Source organism: Notechis scutatus, chromosome 1, assembly GCF_049901735.1.
Source record: "Notechis scutatus isolate UNSWTSFEM ecotype Mainland chromosome 1, rNotScu1.2, whole genome shotgun sequence".
Taxonomy (NCBI): Eukaryota; Metazoa; Chordata; class Lepidosauria; order Squamata; family Elapidae; genus Notechis; species Notechis scutatus.
In genome coordinates this window covers 104,666,295-104,686,471 of record NC_142009.1, presented here as the reverse complement: position 1 = coordinate 104,686,471, position 20,177 = coordinate 104,666,295, and the positions used below count along the sequence as shown (strand labels likewise).

Below are 20,177 nucleotides of genomic sequence, written 5' to 3'. Positions count from 1 at the left end.
GCTGAGAAAAAATAAGAATGTATTGATCAACTACTTAAGTGAGTACAGTCCACAATTTGCACTTCTCTCCCATGAATACCAGACTCCGTATAGAGATTCCCTTAGAGGAGAGGAAGAAAATATTTAACATCAGTTAATCTTACTATTCTTCCAAAGAAATAATGTAATTAAAACTCATAGCTTTTGCTGTTAAAGTTTGAAGTTGTAGTCATAAAATTATGATGTTGATGTGAAAAACATAGCAATGTGGAGAAAAGCTTTTGCTGTTTCCTCTCCTTACATCATAATCTTTCTAGACATAATGCTTCTTTCTCTTTCTGCAACCAGTTCTACTAGTTATCATCCTAGGATTTATGCATGTCATCAGGATTTTGGTTTTTTTTTCTTATGACTGCCTTTTCCACTCAGTGGAACACTCTTTTCAATATTACAAATCAACTTGAAATATATAAAATATATATTTTTCATATATATCTATTTTCATATATATCTATATATTTTCATTCATTTGATTTCATTCATTCATTCATATGGAATGTCCTCCAAGACAAGAGAGGTGCCACACACATATATATATATATATTAAATTACAGCATGGTTTTTTTTAAATGTGCATGCCTATCCTGCCATAAATCTAAACTTTTTGTCAAATCATGTTAGTCATCTATTTATTAAGGTCTCAGTGAACTTATTTATGTATTCATTTTGCTTCTAAGTCTCCTTCTCACAATGACTCAGGGCAGTTAACAGAATTAACATAAAAACAATCTAAAATTTCAAGTATACATACAAAATGATGAAACCAAGTAAGATTTTAAAACTGAAAAGTGAAGTAAAACAGATCCCACCTTCAGTTACCACTTGCTCTTTCCTGATCTGAGGCAGAAGCGGCTGATTTTCAGCAGTCATCATGCCCAATGTCTGACTTGACCTCTGCTAGGAAGGGGTTCCAAAGAGGGATCTGGATAATGAGAACGCTGCTTCCAAGTCCCAAACAGAGGGACAGGACCTGAAGAGACTTGATCTCACTGAGTGGACAGATGAATACAAATATGCTCAGACAGCTGACGGATAGAAACAAACTGCACTTGAGCTAAATATTTATCAGTATTAAAAGAAGCAACCCAAATAAATTGAATTGAGGGGCCAGTGTTTGGGATGCACTTCATTTTAATCAGAGCCACCTTAACATTGAATTAGTCTTTTATTTCTCTGATAGTGTGGATTTTCTATTAATTGATTTATATTTTTTTCTTTCAGTCAAAGAAATGTATGACTATCAAGGGAGGTCTTATCTTCATGTTCCTCAGGATGTTGGTGTTAACCTACGTTCGACAGTACCCCCTGAAAAATGTTACCTTCCTAAGAAACAAATCCATGTATGGTCAGGTCATACAAAGGTAAGGAACACCTGAAAGTTATATTTTCCTCTTTTGTGTCTTTGCATTCCTTTCATTGATTATAATTAGATTAAGCCCGTTCCAAATTCACCAGAATTTCAAAATGTTGGGGGGAAATTGCACAGGATATTCCTAGACAAATTTTATTACTATATGTCAATTTTACTCTGAATTTCCAGCCTATCTCTGCTAGTTATCACTACTCTCCCATATAAGTTGCTTTTAAAATACAGATACTATTTTACATTTAAAATAAGTTGTTTCAACCACTCTGGAAGTAATTTGAGCTTGAAACAGTTCTGTTTCGAATTGGAAACAGATGTTTTAATCTCAAAACACTTGCAGAATAATCAAAACAAGCTATTTTTAACTCAAAGCAGCTGTTTCAGACTGAAAAACAAATCACTTCAGAATCAAAGTATTTTTTACATCTATATTTTAAAACCATTGGCCTTAAAGATCTAGTCTTGAATTGCTGCTCATTCAAGGAAACCAATGGTACGTGTTAATAATATGAAGACTTAGGGAAAATGCCAGGCATTAAAGCTGTGGGTTATAAAGTCTTTTGTGTGCTTGTGGGAGAATTTTGATGAGTTCACAGCAAGTTTCAAGGTATACATTCCAAACCTAACTTATCCCACTATTTTCTGTGGGTCAAAAATCTTCCATTTTTGCCTGAAAAATCTCCCATTTTTGCATGGCCATGTTTATAGGAAGTATGGAAGTTCTCAAAATAATGTAATAACTAAGCCAGCCATATGACAGAGTAGCAAACCTCTTTCCCTAGCTGAAGGGAAGACATCTTTTCATGGAAACATAGCTGCATTTGAATTGCAGTATCTCAATGCTCATCTTAAGTATTAGCATCTTTCATTGCATATTAATATTGGTTTGTTAATAGTGTGGGAAACTACTATGTTCAGATTGTGAATATGAAATTGTCTAAGTAGACTGTCAAGCTTTATCCATGAAATGTGACCATATACATTTCTATCTTGGCATTAATTCTTCTTTTTGTAAAATTAAAAGTATTGTTGTGATTTGAATTCATGCACATTTTGTGATTTATAGGAGCTTTTAGTTTGTTAGCCTTGAGTAACTGCAGTTTTCCAGCATGTTAGAAAAGGGGTTTATCCAAAACTGCCCAAACTTTAGAATATACAACAGTCATAATATATTGGCCTTGAAAATTAGAAGACAAAACCAAATCAAAGCTTAGTCATTGGTGCATCTTGGGAGATGTAGAATTGTTGCTGTGCTTTAGGCACCAAAACTTAATGGTACTAGAAGCACCTGTAAATCATATATGGTACTGAAATACAAATTTTGAAAAGGAAAATGCATACATATTCATAGTTACGTTTTTGTTTAAGGGAGTCAGTGCCGTCAGGCTATTTCCTCTTTCCGGCCATCTGCTCTTATCTTGCTCCATGGACTGTAAAATTAAGGTAAATGGATTCAAAGCGTATACTATCTCTGCTTTAATTTTGTTGTGACTACATTTGCTCTTCAATGGTTTCATTAATGTAAACTCAGTAGCAATTGTCATGCTTTTGCCAGGGCCATCCAGGATTATAACTTTTAAGAGCTGTTAAGTGCTTATTTAATAAGAAACACATTCATTTAAAACAGTTGGTATACCCATAGTTGTGGAGATTTGCTTAATTGCAATTCCCAATATCCTTCATAACTTAGGATTCTTGAAAGTAGCCTATAATTCAATATGTGGAGAGTCAGGGTTTCTCCACAACTCAATAGCTAATTAAACGTTTTGGACAGATCTTGTAACTGGTAAACCAAAGCCATTATATCCAACGTTAAAAGAGGAGAACGTTGGTTATGCATAACAGGATCCTGTGGTATAAAAATAATTGTATTGATCCTCTGCATTAACCCACAATACCTGTATTTCTGGAAAATAGTTGGATTTCTAAAATACTAACCATTATTTCCTTTTGAATATTTTTGCAGCTGTCTTTTTCTCTCTCTATTATATAATATTTTTCTCTCATCACTTTTTGAGGCAATCATTGATAATCTTTTTCATTCGCAACCCCTCTCACTTTATTCTGCCAAGTATTCTTTTTCATGCTTCCCAGTAGATTAACTTGGCACATTTTAGTGTTCTTTGTAACATAATTTCATCCCATTCCATACAGCTTCTGTTTATAATCTTTTCATATGCCCATTTTTATTCATTTGGTTGTGAGACACATACTTTTCCTGCATTCATTCTATTTTCACTCTTCCCTTCAGTTTCTCCCATGTCCATTTTCCCCCAGTTCTGCTTACAATTTTATTTTTTAAAAAGTGTGTTTGAACCTCTCATCCGTCTTATATCCTTCGCTAATTCTTTTAGCTGTTCATCATAAGCAATCAGTGCAATAATGCTTTCCAAATTCCTAGAATCCAAGAATGGTCTCTTGAGGGGGCTGACCATCTCTGTCAAGGCTGGTGGAATCATTCCTTCCCACAAAGAGACATTAGTCATTACTTAGATCACCACATGCCACCTCCCAGGAATTCTTAACTAATCTGTAAGAGCATGGATGCAGACAATAGGTGGCAGAACTCACAGTAGTAAAGATTCTCTGATTGACCAACTCAAACTCCTCTCTCATAATCAAGTTAGGATGTGCCTTGATCACTTCCCCTATACTTTTTTATTTATATATATGTACTGTACACACAAATTATACATCTGTGGTATGCAGTATATACTGTACTACTAGTGATGAGAGAACCTTTTTGTTTAATAAAGCAAACATCATGTACATAACTGCAGCTTCTCCTTTTCTTATCTGAGCTGCAAATATTTCAGTAAGGGGATTTGATGCTGTAATTTACCTATGCTTGAGAATACAAATTGTACAATAGTTTATATTTGAAGATGGGTTGGTTTTAAAATGAAGTCTTTGTATATATAACAGCTGTGTGTGATTCTATTTAAATTTGTATTTTCCTCCACCCCAAAGCTCTGGGAAGTGTACGGTGAACGAAGATGTTTGAGAACATTCATTGGTAATATTATTTACCCTTATTTTTTAAAAATGACTGTACATGTGCATGACTGAGATGTCTATGCTTTATGTAAGCCAACGTTTCCCAAAATTTGGAGGTTGTGGGCATATTCATGAGCTTAAGTAAAAATCACCATGATTTGAGCGTGAAAGCACAAATTTACTCTTTCTGAACCTGGCATCTACTGCTCCTACATATCTTTTTCACCAAGAAATAATACACATGACATTGGTATAAATCAAAGCCTTGACATTTGGATGATTTTCAGATAAGATATTTCAGTTTTGTAATGCTGATTTCGACTTTAAATGGATATTGTTATTTTAAAAGTGGTTTTAATTATTTATTATCAGCCAGGCCTGTTAAAGCAACAGGATAAAAATATCTTACATCAATGAATATTGTTAGGGCTAGAGCTAATCATTAAATAACCAGTCTTCATCTTAACAAGAGTTATGAAAAGATTTATTCATAAAAGAAACACCCATGTTTTTCTCCACATACTTTTAGAGAGAGTTGTGAGATATTTTTAAATATGCGAACTACTTAGCTCTCCTTGCTAGGTTCTCCAAATGGGAATGCTTCAAAAGGAAAATGAAACCATGTTAACTCTATAGGCTGTTATACGGAAATATTCTCTCACCTCATCCTCTGCCTTGTTTTTTTCTGGACACAGGGAACCTACAGAACAGATTAACTACTGATTGAGATAGATCTCCTGCTTCATTTCTTTGCAATTATATTTTGAGAAGTCAGAACCATGACAAGAAGTCTAATAGATTCCCTAATTTATTGAGGGCCATGCAAAAGCGAATGCTTATCTTCATATTTTCTGCTGATTTGAGAACCATATTTGTACAAATTGGCATATGTACAGTTACCAGTTTGTAATTCTTTGCAGTTCTTTGTAGTGCTAGTCTCTACACTATGCTAGACAGGGGTCTCTAATCTACAAATAAGGGGAAGGAGAAATAAATAAAGCCATAGCCTGAATCCAGGCTTCATGTTCTGCCACTTCAAAATTCTTTATAGGCTATGTTGAATTATACACCATGCTGGTGTTCTGTTTAGAGGTTTAGATTCTGGTTCTCTTCAATTCTAATGATATGATTTCCATCTTGTAGGACACAGTAAAGCGATTAGGGATATATGTTTTAACAATGCTGGAAACCAATTCCTCAGTGCTGCATATGACCGCTATCTCAAACTGTGGGACACTGAAACAGGTATTTGTATGTGTGGAAACATTGTTTATGTGATGTGCATTTTTCAAAGGATAAACTTCAAGCAGGATACATCATTGCTCTCTTAATGATGCAAGGTACTTTTAGGATATATTAAAGGATAGTTCCATATCATAAAAACACGTCAGTCATATATGCATGTGCTGAGATGGAAAAGGCGGACTTACAGCTCAATAAAAAAGCAGATATTCCATTTTGTGAGTTCTTTGTTTAGTATGTTCAAGCAAAGCTTGGAAAGATTCCTCTTAAACTCTGTAGAGTCCATTGCTAATTGTTGCAGACTGGACAGACTAATGGTTTGTCTAAATATATAAGCTTGCTTCCTGGATATTCCTACTGACTGGTTTGCTTATTTTTGTCCTCTGCCTTAATTTTTTATTAACACACACAAACATGAGCATTGATGAAGTTACCTAGTTTGAGTAATGAAATATTCACCTTAATTAGTAACAAATAAGCCCTGGTGGTGCAGTGGTTAGAATGCAGTACTGCAGGCTACGTCTGCTGACTGACTGCAGCCAGCAGTTTGGCAGTTTGATTCTCACAGGCTGAAGATCGACTCAGCCTTCCATCCTTCCGAGGTTGGTAAAATGACGGCCCAGATTGTTGTTGGGGGCAGTATGTTGACTCTATAAACTGCTTAGAGAGAGCTGTAAAGCACTGAAACGGCATATAAGTCTAAGTGCTATTGTTATTCAGGGCAAGAATATTTCTCTGTCAACCGCTGTCAGTTCTTATAATAGGTTAGTTCAGCATTGCCAAATGATTTATAAATTACTACTCCTTATACAGTTACAATACTCCGAAACTGTGCCTTCTCTAAACACTGTAACTGCCCCCACAAATTGTCTCTTTTTACTCCGATGCATTCCCCTTCTCCTGCTTTTCAGGAAGTCTTTAGACCAGCAGGCCATTCCAGTCAGCTGTCTTAAAACCAAACTTTGAAAGCTAAAATTGTAAACATCTTCCTGTTCAACCATTTTCACTCTAGGACAGTGTATTTCAAGATTCACCAACAGGAAAGTTCCTTACTGTGTCAAATTCAATCCCGATGAAGATAAGCAGAATCTTTTTGTAGCAGGAATGTCGGATAAGAAAATTGTACAGGTAACCCAAAAACTTCCTAATTTGTTTAGAGCAATCTAGTTTCAACTCAACTTGCAAAACTTCATTCCTTGCAGTTGCAAACAGGCTATTTACCTTTACAGTTCTTTTTAAAGTTGGGTTAGGTTTTCCTAACATATAGATATTTTAGAATATTTCCATACAACTTTGCAAATGCTGGGTATCATTCCGTTCAAAAAATTTTGGGGAAAAATCATGCTTGTCTTTCCCTGCAGTGGGATATTCGAAATGGAGAAATCGTTCAGGAATACGATAGACATTTGGGGGCTGTCAACACCATTGTTTTTGTAGATGAGAACCGAAGATTTGTGAGTACATCGGATGACAAGAGTTTAAGAGTCTGGGAATGGTAAGTTTAAGTTTGATTGCATTTGACGGTAACAGGGCAAACCCCAAAAATAATCGCAGCAGGTTTTCTCTATACTTTTCCATTAGTCTGTTCACAATCCCAGGTTATTATATTTACACTGTTGCTTAAAAGTTTGGGAACTGTTTCAAATTGTCAATATTTCTGCATAAATAGGACATATCTGTTCTCCGTGTAAGTCCTAAAACTAGAGAAAGTGAACCCAAACAAATGAGTCAAAAGCATTATTCTTGTTCATTTATTTCTTGAAAAAAATCATAGAACTGTGTTGTGACTCGGAGGTTTGAGCCTGCTCTGTTAGAGGACACAGACTTGGATAATGAGGAAGAGGAGGATTTGGCTCTGAGGTTTGAGCCTGCTTTGTTAGAGGACACAGACTTGGACAATGAGGAAGAGGAGGATTTGGCTCTGAGGTTTGAGCCTGCTTTATTAGAGGATTTGGAATTGCCTTCCTCCCCAGGAAGTCCTTCCTCCCTGGTTGGGCCTCAGGTGTCGGCAGATAACCAGGAGGGCGTATCAGAGCCTCTGGCTGAGGAATGTTGGTTTGATGCGAGACAAAGACGCAGGCAAAAGCGTGAGATGCAACGCAGAAAGAAAGGACAAATCAGAGACTGAGATGAGAGACTGACACGCCCCACAGGGAATAAAAGTGGGTGTGTTAGCTCTGAGTTCTTGTTCGGGACAACGTGTTATTTTGTCAGAGAAGCTTCAGAATTATCCTGTGTGTGGCGTCAGCTTTTGATTTATGCTTCCTTATCGGACTTGGCAGACAGCTTGCGTGAGACTGCCAAGAATGTTTTCGGATTAAGGAATTTAACCCTGTAATTACCGGACTTGCCTGCTTATTTGTGTTTCAGTTGGAAATTTGGACTTATTACTTTGTTTGTCCAGGTGAGACATAACAGAATTGTAAGGCTGTAAGGGACTTTGAGCATTTTCTAGTCCAACTTCCTGCCCAAAGCAGGAATCCTTATGCCATCCTGGGCAAATGGTTGTCCAGTCTTTTCTGTGAAAACCTCCAATGATGGAGCATCCACAACTCCACAAAGCAAGCTGTGATCCAGTGAGCTTCCAAGGTTGGATTGCAGTCTTTCTTCTCCAACTGATAGTTGAAGAGGAAGGCATTAACTGAGCCCATGTCAGGCCTCAAAGTCTGATTCTTGATTTTTATTTTTTTGTAATTTGGTATGCCTGTATTGGTGCTAAAATGAAACAAGTGAGATTGCTGTTCAGTAAAAGTGAAAAAATGAAAATGCAAAAGAAAGTAGTGGAAAGTGACCGCAAAGAATATATTTTCTCATGTAATATTAAATCTGAGATTTCAGAATGGTGGTCAACAAAGAGTTTTTAACTTCAAAGGAGAAAAGAAGAATCATGTCAATCAAGGCAAACTGGATTTTCTTTGAGGGAGGGGGAGTTTTAGACCCTTTGTAGAACAATAATTGATTCTATCCTTAATTAGCTATTGACTTTAATGAAAGAGCACCACCTGCTGGTTCTTCAGTACCACTTAATGATACTCAGAGCCCCCCAGCCCTGTTAAGCTGTTTCAGTAATATGTACAAAGAAGTGTATAAAGAATGAATGTGTTGTAGTGGCAAGTAAGTTTTCATTAGATAGTCACGACCTGAAGCTCCTGAATAAATGAAAGAATAGCAAAATGCTCGGTACACAACCTGGCTAAACAAGTGCCTAGTGAATGCAGATTATCTGGGTTCGACTGATAGGGTGGTAAAAGAATATCTGCCTTTTCTAATATTGGTTGGATTGTTTAAAGGTATGCCGCGTATAAAAGCCGGCAGTCAAATCAGACTTCTTTATTTTAATTTTTGGCCATAATAAAAGGAAATGATTTTTCTATTACATATAATTCTATTTGGCTTTTTAAAAGTGCAAGTGTTCTTCTGGTTGTACTGTAGGCTGCAGCATTTGGTTTTAAAAAATTTTATATGGTTCTGTGACAAAATTATCGCAATGAACTAGTGGTGGGATTCAAATAATTTAACAACCGGTTCTCTGCCCTAATGATTTCTTCCAACAACCAGTTCACCAAACTGCTCAGAAAGTTAGCAACCGATTCTCCCAAACTGGTACGAACTGGCTGAATCCCACCAGTGCAATTAACCTTTCTGGGATCATGTACATGCCAAATAATTCATCGTTAATGTGCTGCATGAAAATATTATGAAGGTTAATATAGCTATGTAATGAATATTTTCTGCATTTGCTAATCTTCATTGTGAGATCTCTGTTGGCTATAGCAAATTCTTCAAAGAGCTTCCAGAAGACATTTAGTTCATGAAAATAAAACAGCCTTAGATGCTACAAGAAGATTCACAAAATGAAATTTACTAAAGTGTAATAAGAAAATACCTTATTCCTTTAATATGCACATTGATAGCAGAAGCATTGTAAACCATTCTTTGAAGGGAGGTTAATCCACATTTAAGATTGTTAAGATAACCACAACATAATGTAAAACATAGACAGTGCAGACAAATATGTTTTGGGATGTGTTTGTATGTGTTTGTGTCTAAACAGGTTTATATGTGGGTGCATATGTACACTATATAGTGTGTGTGTGTGTGTGTGTGTGTGTGTGTGTGTGTGATTTAATTGACTAGAATTTGTTAAATGCTTTTAAGAGATGGTCTTATCTCCATATATAGAATGAAACCTCTTAATAGCAATAGCACTTAGACTTATATATGGCACTGTCTAAGTGGTTTATAGAATCAGCCTATCAAGATTAGGGTATGTAAACAAAAATTCTTCCTTACTCTTGGTGTTTAACCTGTATCCAAAGTAACAAAGATACTCTTAATTTTTGAAACTCCTACTGATTCAAACATTATCTTTACATTATCATGGTAAACAAGAATAGTAAGAATTCATGAGCTCCATATAGCCAGTGCAGAAATACAGCTTTAGGGCTTAATGTCATCTTTCATGACTAATATCAGATCCAGTGTTAAGGGGAACTATATTTTCTTCTCTCCAAATCATTCTGTGTAACATGGCGGATTTTCCTAATTTGCCCTGGTAAGATATTATATATTTCTGAAGGCTTAAAGTAGCCAATTTGTTTGTTTCGTTTTAAAAGAAACCCTTTAGAGCTCAGCTTCTTCTACATCCCACCAGTCCTGGAAAATGCTGAGTATCAAGAGTTAAAGATTTCATTAATTTAATTCATACAAGCAATTCATATTTATCAGAAATCATTCAGCTATTGTTTTGTTTTATTTTAAGATCAAGATGATCCCATTTTGTTTTGTATGTGATAGGCACTAAATAATCCAGCTGTTGCATTAGACATAAAAATATTTGTAGATTGTAATCCAGGCACGGAAGGCAGTAATGCTAGTAGTGATATCAGATGTAAGTAAAACTGTACTTCAAATTTTTTAAAAAAAATGTACTTCAGAATTACAGGTTCATATCGGAATGCTGCAGCCTACATCTCTCCTTCCATATAAGAACATTTTATTTGCAGGAGCCTTCATCCATATATTTTACTTTTGTAGGGACATTCCAGTCGATTTTAAGTACATAGCAGAGCCAAGTATGCACTCAATGCCAGCAGTGACTTTATCTCCAAATGGTAAGCTTCTATTTTTATCTTATGTAGGAGATTTCAATTTTAAAAGGTGTAATCATATTTAGCATTTTTCATTTAACATCTGAGATTTCAGAAATAGATTTATCTGGGTTTTGAAGTGTGCAAATGTTGCGGAGGATAATGACAGAACTCACAGAATAACAGAGTTGGAAGGGCCCTTGTAAGTTATCTAGTCCAACCCCACGCCCAAGCAAGAGACCCTACACCATTTCTGACAGATGGCAGTCCAGTCTCGTCTTGAAACCTTCTAGTGATGAAGCTCCCATAGCCTCTGAAGGCAAGCTGTTCCATTGGTTGGTTGATCTCACTGTCAGAAAAATTTCTCATTTCTTGGTTGAATCTCTCCTTGATCAGTTTCCATACATTATTCCTTGTCTGGCCTTCAGGTGCTTAGAAAATAGGTTGAACACCCCCATGACAGCCGCTCAAGTATTTAAACACTGCTATAACATCTGACAAAAGCAAAAAAAAAAAGTGTTTTGAGGCAGAATAGAAGCTAGCTTTCTTGATTCTTTACTTTAAATGCTGGTAATCCTGCACCCATTATCAGACTTATTTCCATATTTCCCTTGTATGTTTTTTGCTCTGGCAGCTATTTTTCTTGTCTCAGTGTTGACTTTTTCCTTGTATTTTCAAGTTATTCATATTTGCTATAAGGTGCATATCTCCTTTGAATGTCAATTTGCAAATTGAATTCTTGACATTACATTGTATATTAAAGCAGCAATGCCAAAATCCTAGTAAATCTAATGTTGGGATCAAGCTGGTAAAATTGCAGGGCTTTGCCCTTGGCAAACGAATTTCTTAGCTTACATTTCTGTAGCTTACATTTTTATATGTTATAGGACTGTTTCATTCTTAAAATCCATGAGAGGTAGGAGCTTCACGTGTCCATTAATATTTTACCTCAACAGGAAAATGGCTTGCCTGTCAATCAATGGACAATCAGATTTTGATTTTTGGAGCTCAAAACAGATTCAGGCTAAACAAAAAGAAAATCTTCAAAGGTCATATGGTGGCAGGCTATGCTTGCCAAGTAGATTTTTCACCTGATATGAGGTATGTATTCTACTGTTTCTATTACATAATATAGATTACATATCACTTTCATTTTTTATTTTCAAGTTTGGCTTTGTTAGAGAGAGATATGTTTGTAAACCCGCCATATTATTGTCAAATGTTTTATGTATATAGAAGTCCTTAAGACAATTGTTGAAGAGAATATAATACACATTATTGGGCTACTACATATACCCTAATTAGTGAACTTGAGATTTGGTCTTTGGGCTACAGCAGCTTATCAAACCCTGTACTATATGGATATCCTGCCAAATTTGGGCAGCCTTTTTTGACCCATGGGCTAATTTCAGACATTCCTGTGATGGCCAAAATATCCATCTGAATTTACTATGAGAAATACAGGGGGAAAGTAGGAGGTATTTATTTATTAAATTTATACAGCCATCCATCTTAACAAATAACTTTAGTCAGCTAGCCAAACTTCCTGGCCACAGCCACTGAGGACAAAGTGATGTTCGTAGCCCTCCAGAAAGTCAGCAAGGTTGGGGCATCCAAATCTCAGAATGGAGCTGTTCCGCAGAACAGGAAAGGTGTGAACTCCTAGCCTGAACAAAATGGCACTGACTGATAGACAGAATCTGGAGCATACTCAGCCTGTCAGCATACAATAGTGTGTCCAACAGTGCATACATTGCAGCATTCAGAATTACAGCTGTAGTTTCTAGATGCTTTTCAAGGACAGCCCCCTGTAGGCCTCATTGCAGTAATCCAAGTGGAAAGTGACCAAGGCATAAGTGACTGAGCGGCAGGGACTCTTGATCCAGGAATGGGCACAGTTGGCACACAGGATGGATTTGGGTAGAGGTCTTCTGACCATGGCAGCCGCCTGCTCCTTGAGTGTATCAATTTTGTCTGGTGGTGGTGGGGATAATGCTATCCCATCCCATTAAAGATGGAAATTCAGGATAGTCTAAAACCACACCTACTCAGCCTTATTTGGCTTGAGTCGAAGCCTGATTTTTCCCCATACGCTCCTTCAATGGTATCACTTGGAACAGTTGGAGGCGGAGATGTATAATGGAGTATTATCATCAGCTTATGGTCTACACCAGGGGTGTCCAACCTTGGCAACTTTAAGACTTGTGGACTTCAACTGGCTGAGGAATTCTGGGAGTTGAAGTCCACAAGTCTTAAAGTTGCCAAGGTTGGACACCCCTGGTCTACACAGACCCATAATGACAAATCACCTCATTCAGTGGCTTTATATTAAAAGGGAGTGGGAAGAGAGTCAAGCCTTGAGGCACAGAGCTGTTGTGTTATTCCGCTCCAAGAAGGCCTTTCAAGCAGTAATTGAAAACCCATATCAGCCAGTGTGCATTTACTTGAAGGTGGTATCAGAAACAGTTAAAAATACAAGCTTCCCATACTTGTTTTGCTTCGGGAAAAAAAAGTGAGCTTCATGTAAATGAATGTACGATTTTGCATTCCACAATCAGAATTACACCTGGTTTTCAGTATAAGTTTAAACCCTCCATGCAGAGCTAAGTAGCCTGCTTTGTTGTGTACATGTTTGCCAAAACAGATCATCTGACATTATGGATTAAGTGACTATACTGCCTTTCTGCTCATTTGAGAAGACTTCTGATTAAGTGTCCTACATTTTTGAAGCAGCTGTATTGTCATGTTTTCCCATCTTAACAAATACATTGGGACATCAAGGCAGCTAAGAGTAGCAGAAAATCTACAGACTATAAAACTATAGGAAAGGTCTGTCTGTTCCTCATTAAAATGTATGCTATTGTTCTGAATTGGTTATGTTTAAAAACTATTTTGTAAATGACCTCCGACTATAATTTTTGCTCTTTTTTTGAAACAGCTATGTGACCTCAGGTGATGCAGATGGAAAGTTAAATATCTGGGACTGGAAGACAACAAAACTCTACAGTAGATTAAAAGCCCATGACAAAGTCTGCATTGGGGCAGTGTGGCACCCACATGAAACATCCAAAGTGATCACTTGTGGATGGGATGGTCTCATTAAACTGTGGGACTGAAGGCTGAACTATAGACCCTTTTGCTCTCTCTCATCAGACAATTAATATATGATATTTCAGGATCCATATGCTACAACAAATAAAGTCTGAAATAAGGACATTAATATGACTGATTCAAGTACTTCAGTGTTAGAATGTGCACCCAGCACATTGGAAAATCAGACATTTGAAATGTTGCAAATCACTGCACAAATTGACTAAATATGCTAGTCCTTCCAGATATTAAAAGAATTAAAATGGAGAGAGGTACCTACAACTTTTTTATTTAATGAAACGAAACTGAAGCCAAAGCCTCACAAACTTCACTCTGTTTTCAAATGAAGAATTTGGAAGAATTTTTTTTTCATGTTACCATAATATTAATCTATTAGGAAGGTTTTTCTTAACCTGTTGGGAATCTTAACACAGTTGCTAAATAAAATAGGATATTGTTTCCATGTATATTTTATAGAAATTGCTACCCAGATTTTTTTCGGCTGGGGGTGGGTGGGGGTTAATAAAAAGTGTTAGTCATATGGAAATACCTAAAGGTGTAAATAAATTGCAGCCCCCAGGAGAAAAACAGTCTGCTTTGTCCAGTCTTTCAGCATAGATACAGAATCCACCCTAATGCAGAGCATCTGTCTGATTGTATCTGAGGAACCGTGTTTCATAATCCCATAGAAAAAAAACTGTTGTGTTTGCCGATGCATTAGTTTCAAATATATGCTCAGACATTTTATATATACTGATCATTTCTGCTTTTTGTTTCATTTTGTATTGTTTAATCCTTATAGAAAGTCAGACTATCATTCAAGGTTTTAAATTTTATAATACAGAAATTCCAAGAACACAATACAGGTATATAAAGTGTTTAAGAAGTACTTTACCAAATGTTATTTCAGGCATTTTATCAAAAACCCAGTCAACCAATGGAATTGGTACAATGGCAGCCATTGCTGACAGATTCACGATCATATTCCAACTACAGACTTGTATATAGGCTTTTAAATATGTCTATTATTTTTGCTTGTTTATTTTACAAAGCATGTTTCTTTTGTGCTCAACTACTGTACAGATATCTCAGTTCTTATTTTTACAAAATTATTTTTAATAAATGCTTTATATAAAAATGCAGGTTTTAACTTAGCACACCATCTGAAGCATTGTGCATTTTAAAATGTTTGTTTGGTATAGTTATCACTGAAGCATGAATCGGTTTTACCTGAATTTATGGTATTGGAAGCTTATGAAAGAGCAGCTTTTTGTAGTGCACATCTTTGGTGTCAAAAGTAGAGTGTATGGCAGGTATATGTTGTTTCACATTAGAACTGTGCGCCGTACTGCCATTCTGTTGGCAGAATGCATCTGTGTAAACGATGAACTCTTCACAACTTGTCTACACATATTCTGTGTGTGTACTTTCCCAAATATCATATCTCCAAATTGGTTTTGAAGAGAAAGGATTATTTATTGCTTCATGTTGTGTAAGCATAGAAAATAGAGAAAGTGGCATAAACTGATGTGTATGAACTATGAAAGTATCCTGATCACAGCATGTGCTTTTATCTGAAAGTCATTATGTACGAATTTCTCAAATACCATCAGGCCTACTACAGAAGGATGGGTATGGCAATAGAGTGGCTTGAAACAGTATTAGCTTTCTCACAAATTTTACTTTGTATTCAAAAAACACTATGAACTCTCTTGTATTTTTACATATTTATAGAAATCAAGGAGTTAATAGATTGTATTTCTTGTATAATTAATGTATCACTATTCTTCTGTCCTCAAGTCAAGTTTGTATGTAAGGGAAAGTATATTTAATAGTGCAAAGGGCAGAAAATAGCCAAAATTAAACTTTTACTGCAATCTGGCTCCCATATAAAAATTGTTCTTAACTTGTGTCTGCTTATGCTACATAATTTACACCAACTGGAAATGAAATTTATATAAGCATGCTGTTTCAAACTTACGGGCTTAGGTAGATGATCAGGTGCTGCATTTTAATAAAAGTTCAGTTAATTTCACCCTTCACTATAGTTGAATTAATTTCTCTTACTTAGGCTCTGAGTTTCACTCCTTTGTTAAGTACATCTCAACAGGTTGGGGTTTGTTGATTTGTTTGTTCTGTGGAAGCAAAATGTGTTTGGGATTGTCCCAGTTGAAAAGTAAGAGCATGATAAATGTGGGTTGCAAGTATATGTTGAGCGTACCATGGATCACTTTTTCAGAATTGCTCAACTGAGTTGTCATGGAATTTGTAGGCTCAAGATGCCTGGACAGAATCAAATGAGTCAAAGATGTAAAAAGGTTGGACACCTCATCAGCTCTATTCGCAGCCTGCCCGATCAATTTGTCAACAAGGACAGGAGGGCAAGGAAGAGCTGTCAGTTGTAACTGTGCCACATTGGCACAAAGAAGATCTTTATGATACATGTTTTATTTCTGTATGGATATTTGAAAAAAAATGCAGCACTTGTAACTTTTATTTTTTCAACCCAAAGATTTATTACTCACACTTCACACATCCATGCATATGTATCTAACTCAAAGTCTGTTGAGCCAAGTTAGAATTCCAGAAAAACCTTGTTCTGAAGGAAAACTCCAAAACAGTATAGTTCCTGTCCATTTTTGTTCATGTCTAGGTTTGGCTAGCTACACTTTGGTACTTCTCTCACACTTCCATGTATTTTTAAATTTGCAAGCTATCTCATACCAGGTCATACAGGAAGCATCTTATTCTGAGAATGACTTCGTGTTTTGAGTGTCACTTCTTGTATCTTAGAAAATTTTATCCTGGTACTTTTCCACTTGCTCCACGAGCTGAAATTTTCCATAAGAAAATCATCTTATTGGCTTGCTTTGAGCAGGTCTCATTCACTTCTTCCTTATTTCTATCAATGCATTAGTGCATAGCATTAGATATACATATATGCATTTTTAATATAAGTACTAAGCTACAAATCAATATGCATAATAACAAGTGATAAATGATATTTTAAAAGTAGGGGATAAGAATATTTTAAAGGGAAGGATAGTGACTAACCTAAATGTTGCTAAATGATCATTTCAGCAGAGTTAACCACTGGCCATGCTGACTGAAGCTGTTAGAAGCTTAAGTTCACAACCTCTTGTATTTCACAAGTTCACAACAAGTAGGTGATCGCATCATTCTACTGAATGCAGCTAACTTTTCCTGTTTAAAAAAAAACAAATACAGAAGAAAAACGTGTCAGAGTGAATAATTTATTAAGGTTTTTTCTTGCCCAAACCCAGGCAACAAAATAAGACAATGGCAGAACTGTGGTGCTACTGTTAAGGTTCTTGGGAATTTTTTTTAAATTAATGACAGCAAATACAACTACAGGATCAGAAAGAGTTTATATTACACTTGTTTATCCATGAAAATTGTTTTACTGTCTGTGCATTTTGCTTCCAAATTCTCTTCAAGTGAAGTCCTCATAGAGCAATTGCAGTAGTCCAGATTTGGGGGGGGGGTCATGAATGATGATGATCAGCAGGGACCATATGATGGGGTACATTTATCAGGTGTAGACTGAGCCTGTAACAGAATGTGAGAATGACCTGGAGGTGGGAGAAGAGAAACTATCTAGGGAAAGAATCAGATAAAGGGGAAGGAGCTGATAACTGAGCAATGAGCAGAGAGAGAAAAGCTTTAGAAAGGAGCTGCCCTAACTTATCAGGCAGTAAAAAGAGAGAGTGTACTTTCAGACATGCCAAATTCTGTGAAAGTACCCTTAAAGTACCGTAGTTCATCTTGTGTTTTTTACTTGGGAGGCTGACAGAACAGGAATAACATTCATAGGTAAAGAAAGTATACAGGGGTTTTTTTTGTTTTGTTTTTTGAGGGGCAGACAATGCTGAATGATTTTTTTTCTATTCAGCCATGTTTTCCATTAATATTTTCTATCAGTGTGTCTCTCAAATTATCAAATAGGACATAAAAGGACATGTCTCACAGTTCCATTTTGTGTCTCATGCTTTGTATTTGCCTGGTGCAGGTTGAACTAATTTCCAACAGAAGATTTTCCTTTTCAAACACATCTGAGGGTTTTTTTAAAAAAACAAATGTGTGAAAAGCCTGAAGTCCTTCTGTTCGTTCTTTGAGGAGACTATTATCACTACCACCTAATAATACTATCATTGACTCTAACTTGAATGTGCATCGCAAGGACATTATCTGTTTTGTACTATGCCCCAGAACCAGATTTCCAAAATTCTTCACTGTACAGTTTCCTTATTGGCTTTGAGACTATCAAGCCAAAATATTAAAAGTAATTACATTTGAGGCAATGTGTTCCAAGAAGATTTCTTTAAACTGGTTGGGCAAATGTAGTTGTACACATCAGAAGTCATAGTTGACTAAAGAGACCGTAAGAACAACAACTCAGCAGGAGGAATTAGCCATGCATTTTAAGAATTTCCACATTGGTATATTCGATTTGAACAAAGTCCTTGATGGTAGAAAGTGAGAATTCTCAGTAAAAGTCCAAGGAAATAACAATGAAATGGTGCTTTAGGATAGTGACTTTGATAATTCAGTGGCTGAATCAGCTATGTTAAATGAACTATTCCATTTTGCTATATTTTCATACTGAAACCATGCAAGGGTTTGGGTTCATTTGTTTTTGTTTTTTTAAAGACTAATATTATTTTAGAGGGCTTTGACAAGTCATACCGTACTAGAACAGTACCGTCAAGCAGCTGCAAGGCATTCATCTGTTCTAAGAAAGAAATACAAGCCAGGCTTCCAAAGATATCAAGAGGTGTGATGTCTGCTGAAATGAATTATTGTGAGATAATTGTTGCAGATACCAGCATTGGACAAGCATCCATCAGAAATTTCCTGGCTACATTTTGCTAGGGGAGGTTTTTCTTGCAAGAGTGCAAAGCAGCATGTAGAGATTCTCATTTGCATTCATGCTGGACATTCCAGTCTTCACACATTTCCACAGCTGTCAGTTTATCCCTGCCAAAGGGAAAGCAAAAAGCTCACCTTGGATGTGACAGAAAACATGTGTGGTATGGAGGCACGGCTCTGTATATGCCATCGCAATTCTGCTCTATATGGGTAAGGTTGTCTGTGCAAAAGAAGGAATGTATATGGATTAGTATATGGCATTTCAGTGAGCTTGAACAGGTACTTAATGTTCACCCCTTCCTTCAGTTTGAAGTTACAATGGCTTTGAAGGAGCAGGGCACATGATGGGTCCCCATAGTTGTGGCCTTCCTGAGCTCACATGATTGCAGTTCAGGTATTGGGCAATTAGCTCACCTTTATGATGTTGCCGCATCCTGCGGTCATGTGATCACCATTTGCGACCTTCATTGCCGCTTCTGACAAGCAAAGTCAGTGGGAAAGCTGACAGGAGATCGCAAATAGCAATCATGTGACTGTGGGACTCTATGACAATGCAGGATTCACTTAGGACAGCAGCTGGGGCTGCTGCAATTACTGTTGGTGTGATCACCTGACATTGCTTAGCGATGGATTTTGCTGGTCCAAATAATGTTGGTAAGCAAGGAGCACCAGTATCAGTTTCTGCTACACTGGGGGTGTCAAACTGGCGGCCCGTGCACAGGCCACCCCCACCAGTGATGGGATTCAATTTTTTTTTACTACCGGTTCTGTGGGCGTGGCTTGGTGGGCGAGGCAGGGGAAGGGATACTGTAAAACCTCCAGTCAGAGGTGGTATTTGCCGGTTCTTTGAACTACTCAAAATTTCTGCTACTGGTTCTCCAGAACTGGTCAGAAACTGCCCACCCCAGCTCACCAAAGGGGAAACACATCACAATACATCACATGACGGCAGCATGACACCACGAGTTTGACACCTATGTGCTACGCTATAACAAAAATTCTGGTGCACACACACACACACAAAAACAATTTGATAAACTTTTCTGGATAATAAACTACTGTACTTCTGTGCAGAGGCTTATATTGTTGTTGTTGTTGTTAGTTGCACAGTCAGTCAGATGTTTAGATTGGATTTTGCATTTAAACAGGCAGGCATTGAAACAGGCAGGCATTGTTTGATAGTGTTAAAGGCATCATTACAGGATGTACACTGTTCCAAGGAAAGCTGACTTTTGCAATTGACTGATGGTAATTTTGTCAATGCAATGTTGTTCAAATGGTACTATTCCTTCCTTCCTTCCTTCCTTCCTTCCTTCCTTCCTCCCTCCCTCCCTCCCTCCCTCCCTCCTTTCTTTCTTTCTTTCTTTCTTTCTTTCTTTCTTTCTTTCTTTCTTTCTTTCTTTCTTTCTTTCTTTCTTTCTTTCTTTCTTTCTTTCTTTCTTTCTTTCTTTCTTTCTTTCTCT

General features: G+C 36.7%; 1 protein-coding gene across 2 annotated transcripts in view; it reads left to right on the top strand.

Annotated features, from left to right (window-relative positions):
• Positions 1 to 15,864, top strand: part of CDC40 (cell division cycle 40) — a 42,131-nt gene extending 26,267 nt beyond the window's left edge. For both annotated transcript variants that reach the window (XM_026666666.2, XM_026666665.2), the window contains exons 7-15: positions 1,261 to 1,400; positions 2,774 to 2,848; positions 4,376 to 4,421; positions 5,546 to 5,647; positions 6,657 to 6,772; positions 7,006 to 7,139; positions 10,682 to 10,758; positions 11,691 to 11,835; positions 13,673 to 15,864. In XM_026666666.2, coding sequence (XP_026522451.1) covers positions 1,261 to 1,400; positions 2,774 to 2,848; positions 4,376 to 4,421; positions 5,546 to 5,647; positions 6,657 to 6,772; positions 7,006 to 7,139; positions 10,682 to 10,758; positions 11,691 to 11,835; positions 13,673 to 13,850 — 1,013 coding nt within the window. In that variant the 3' untranslated portion in view covers positions 13,851 to 15,864. The remainder of the gene's footprint in view (positions 1 to 1,260; positions 1,401 to 2,773; positions 2,849 to 4,375; positions 4,422 to 5,545; positions 5,648 to 6,656; positions 6,773 to 7,005; positions 7,140 to 10,681; positions 10,759 to 11,690; positions 11,836 to 13,672) is intronic.
• The last annotated feature ends 4,313 nt before the right edge of the window (positions 15,865 to 20,177 follow it).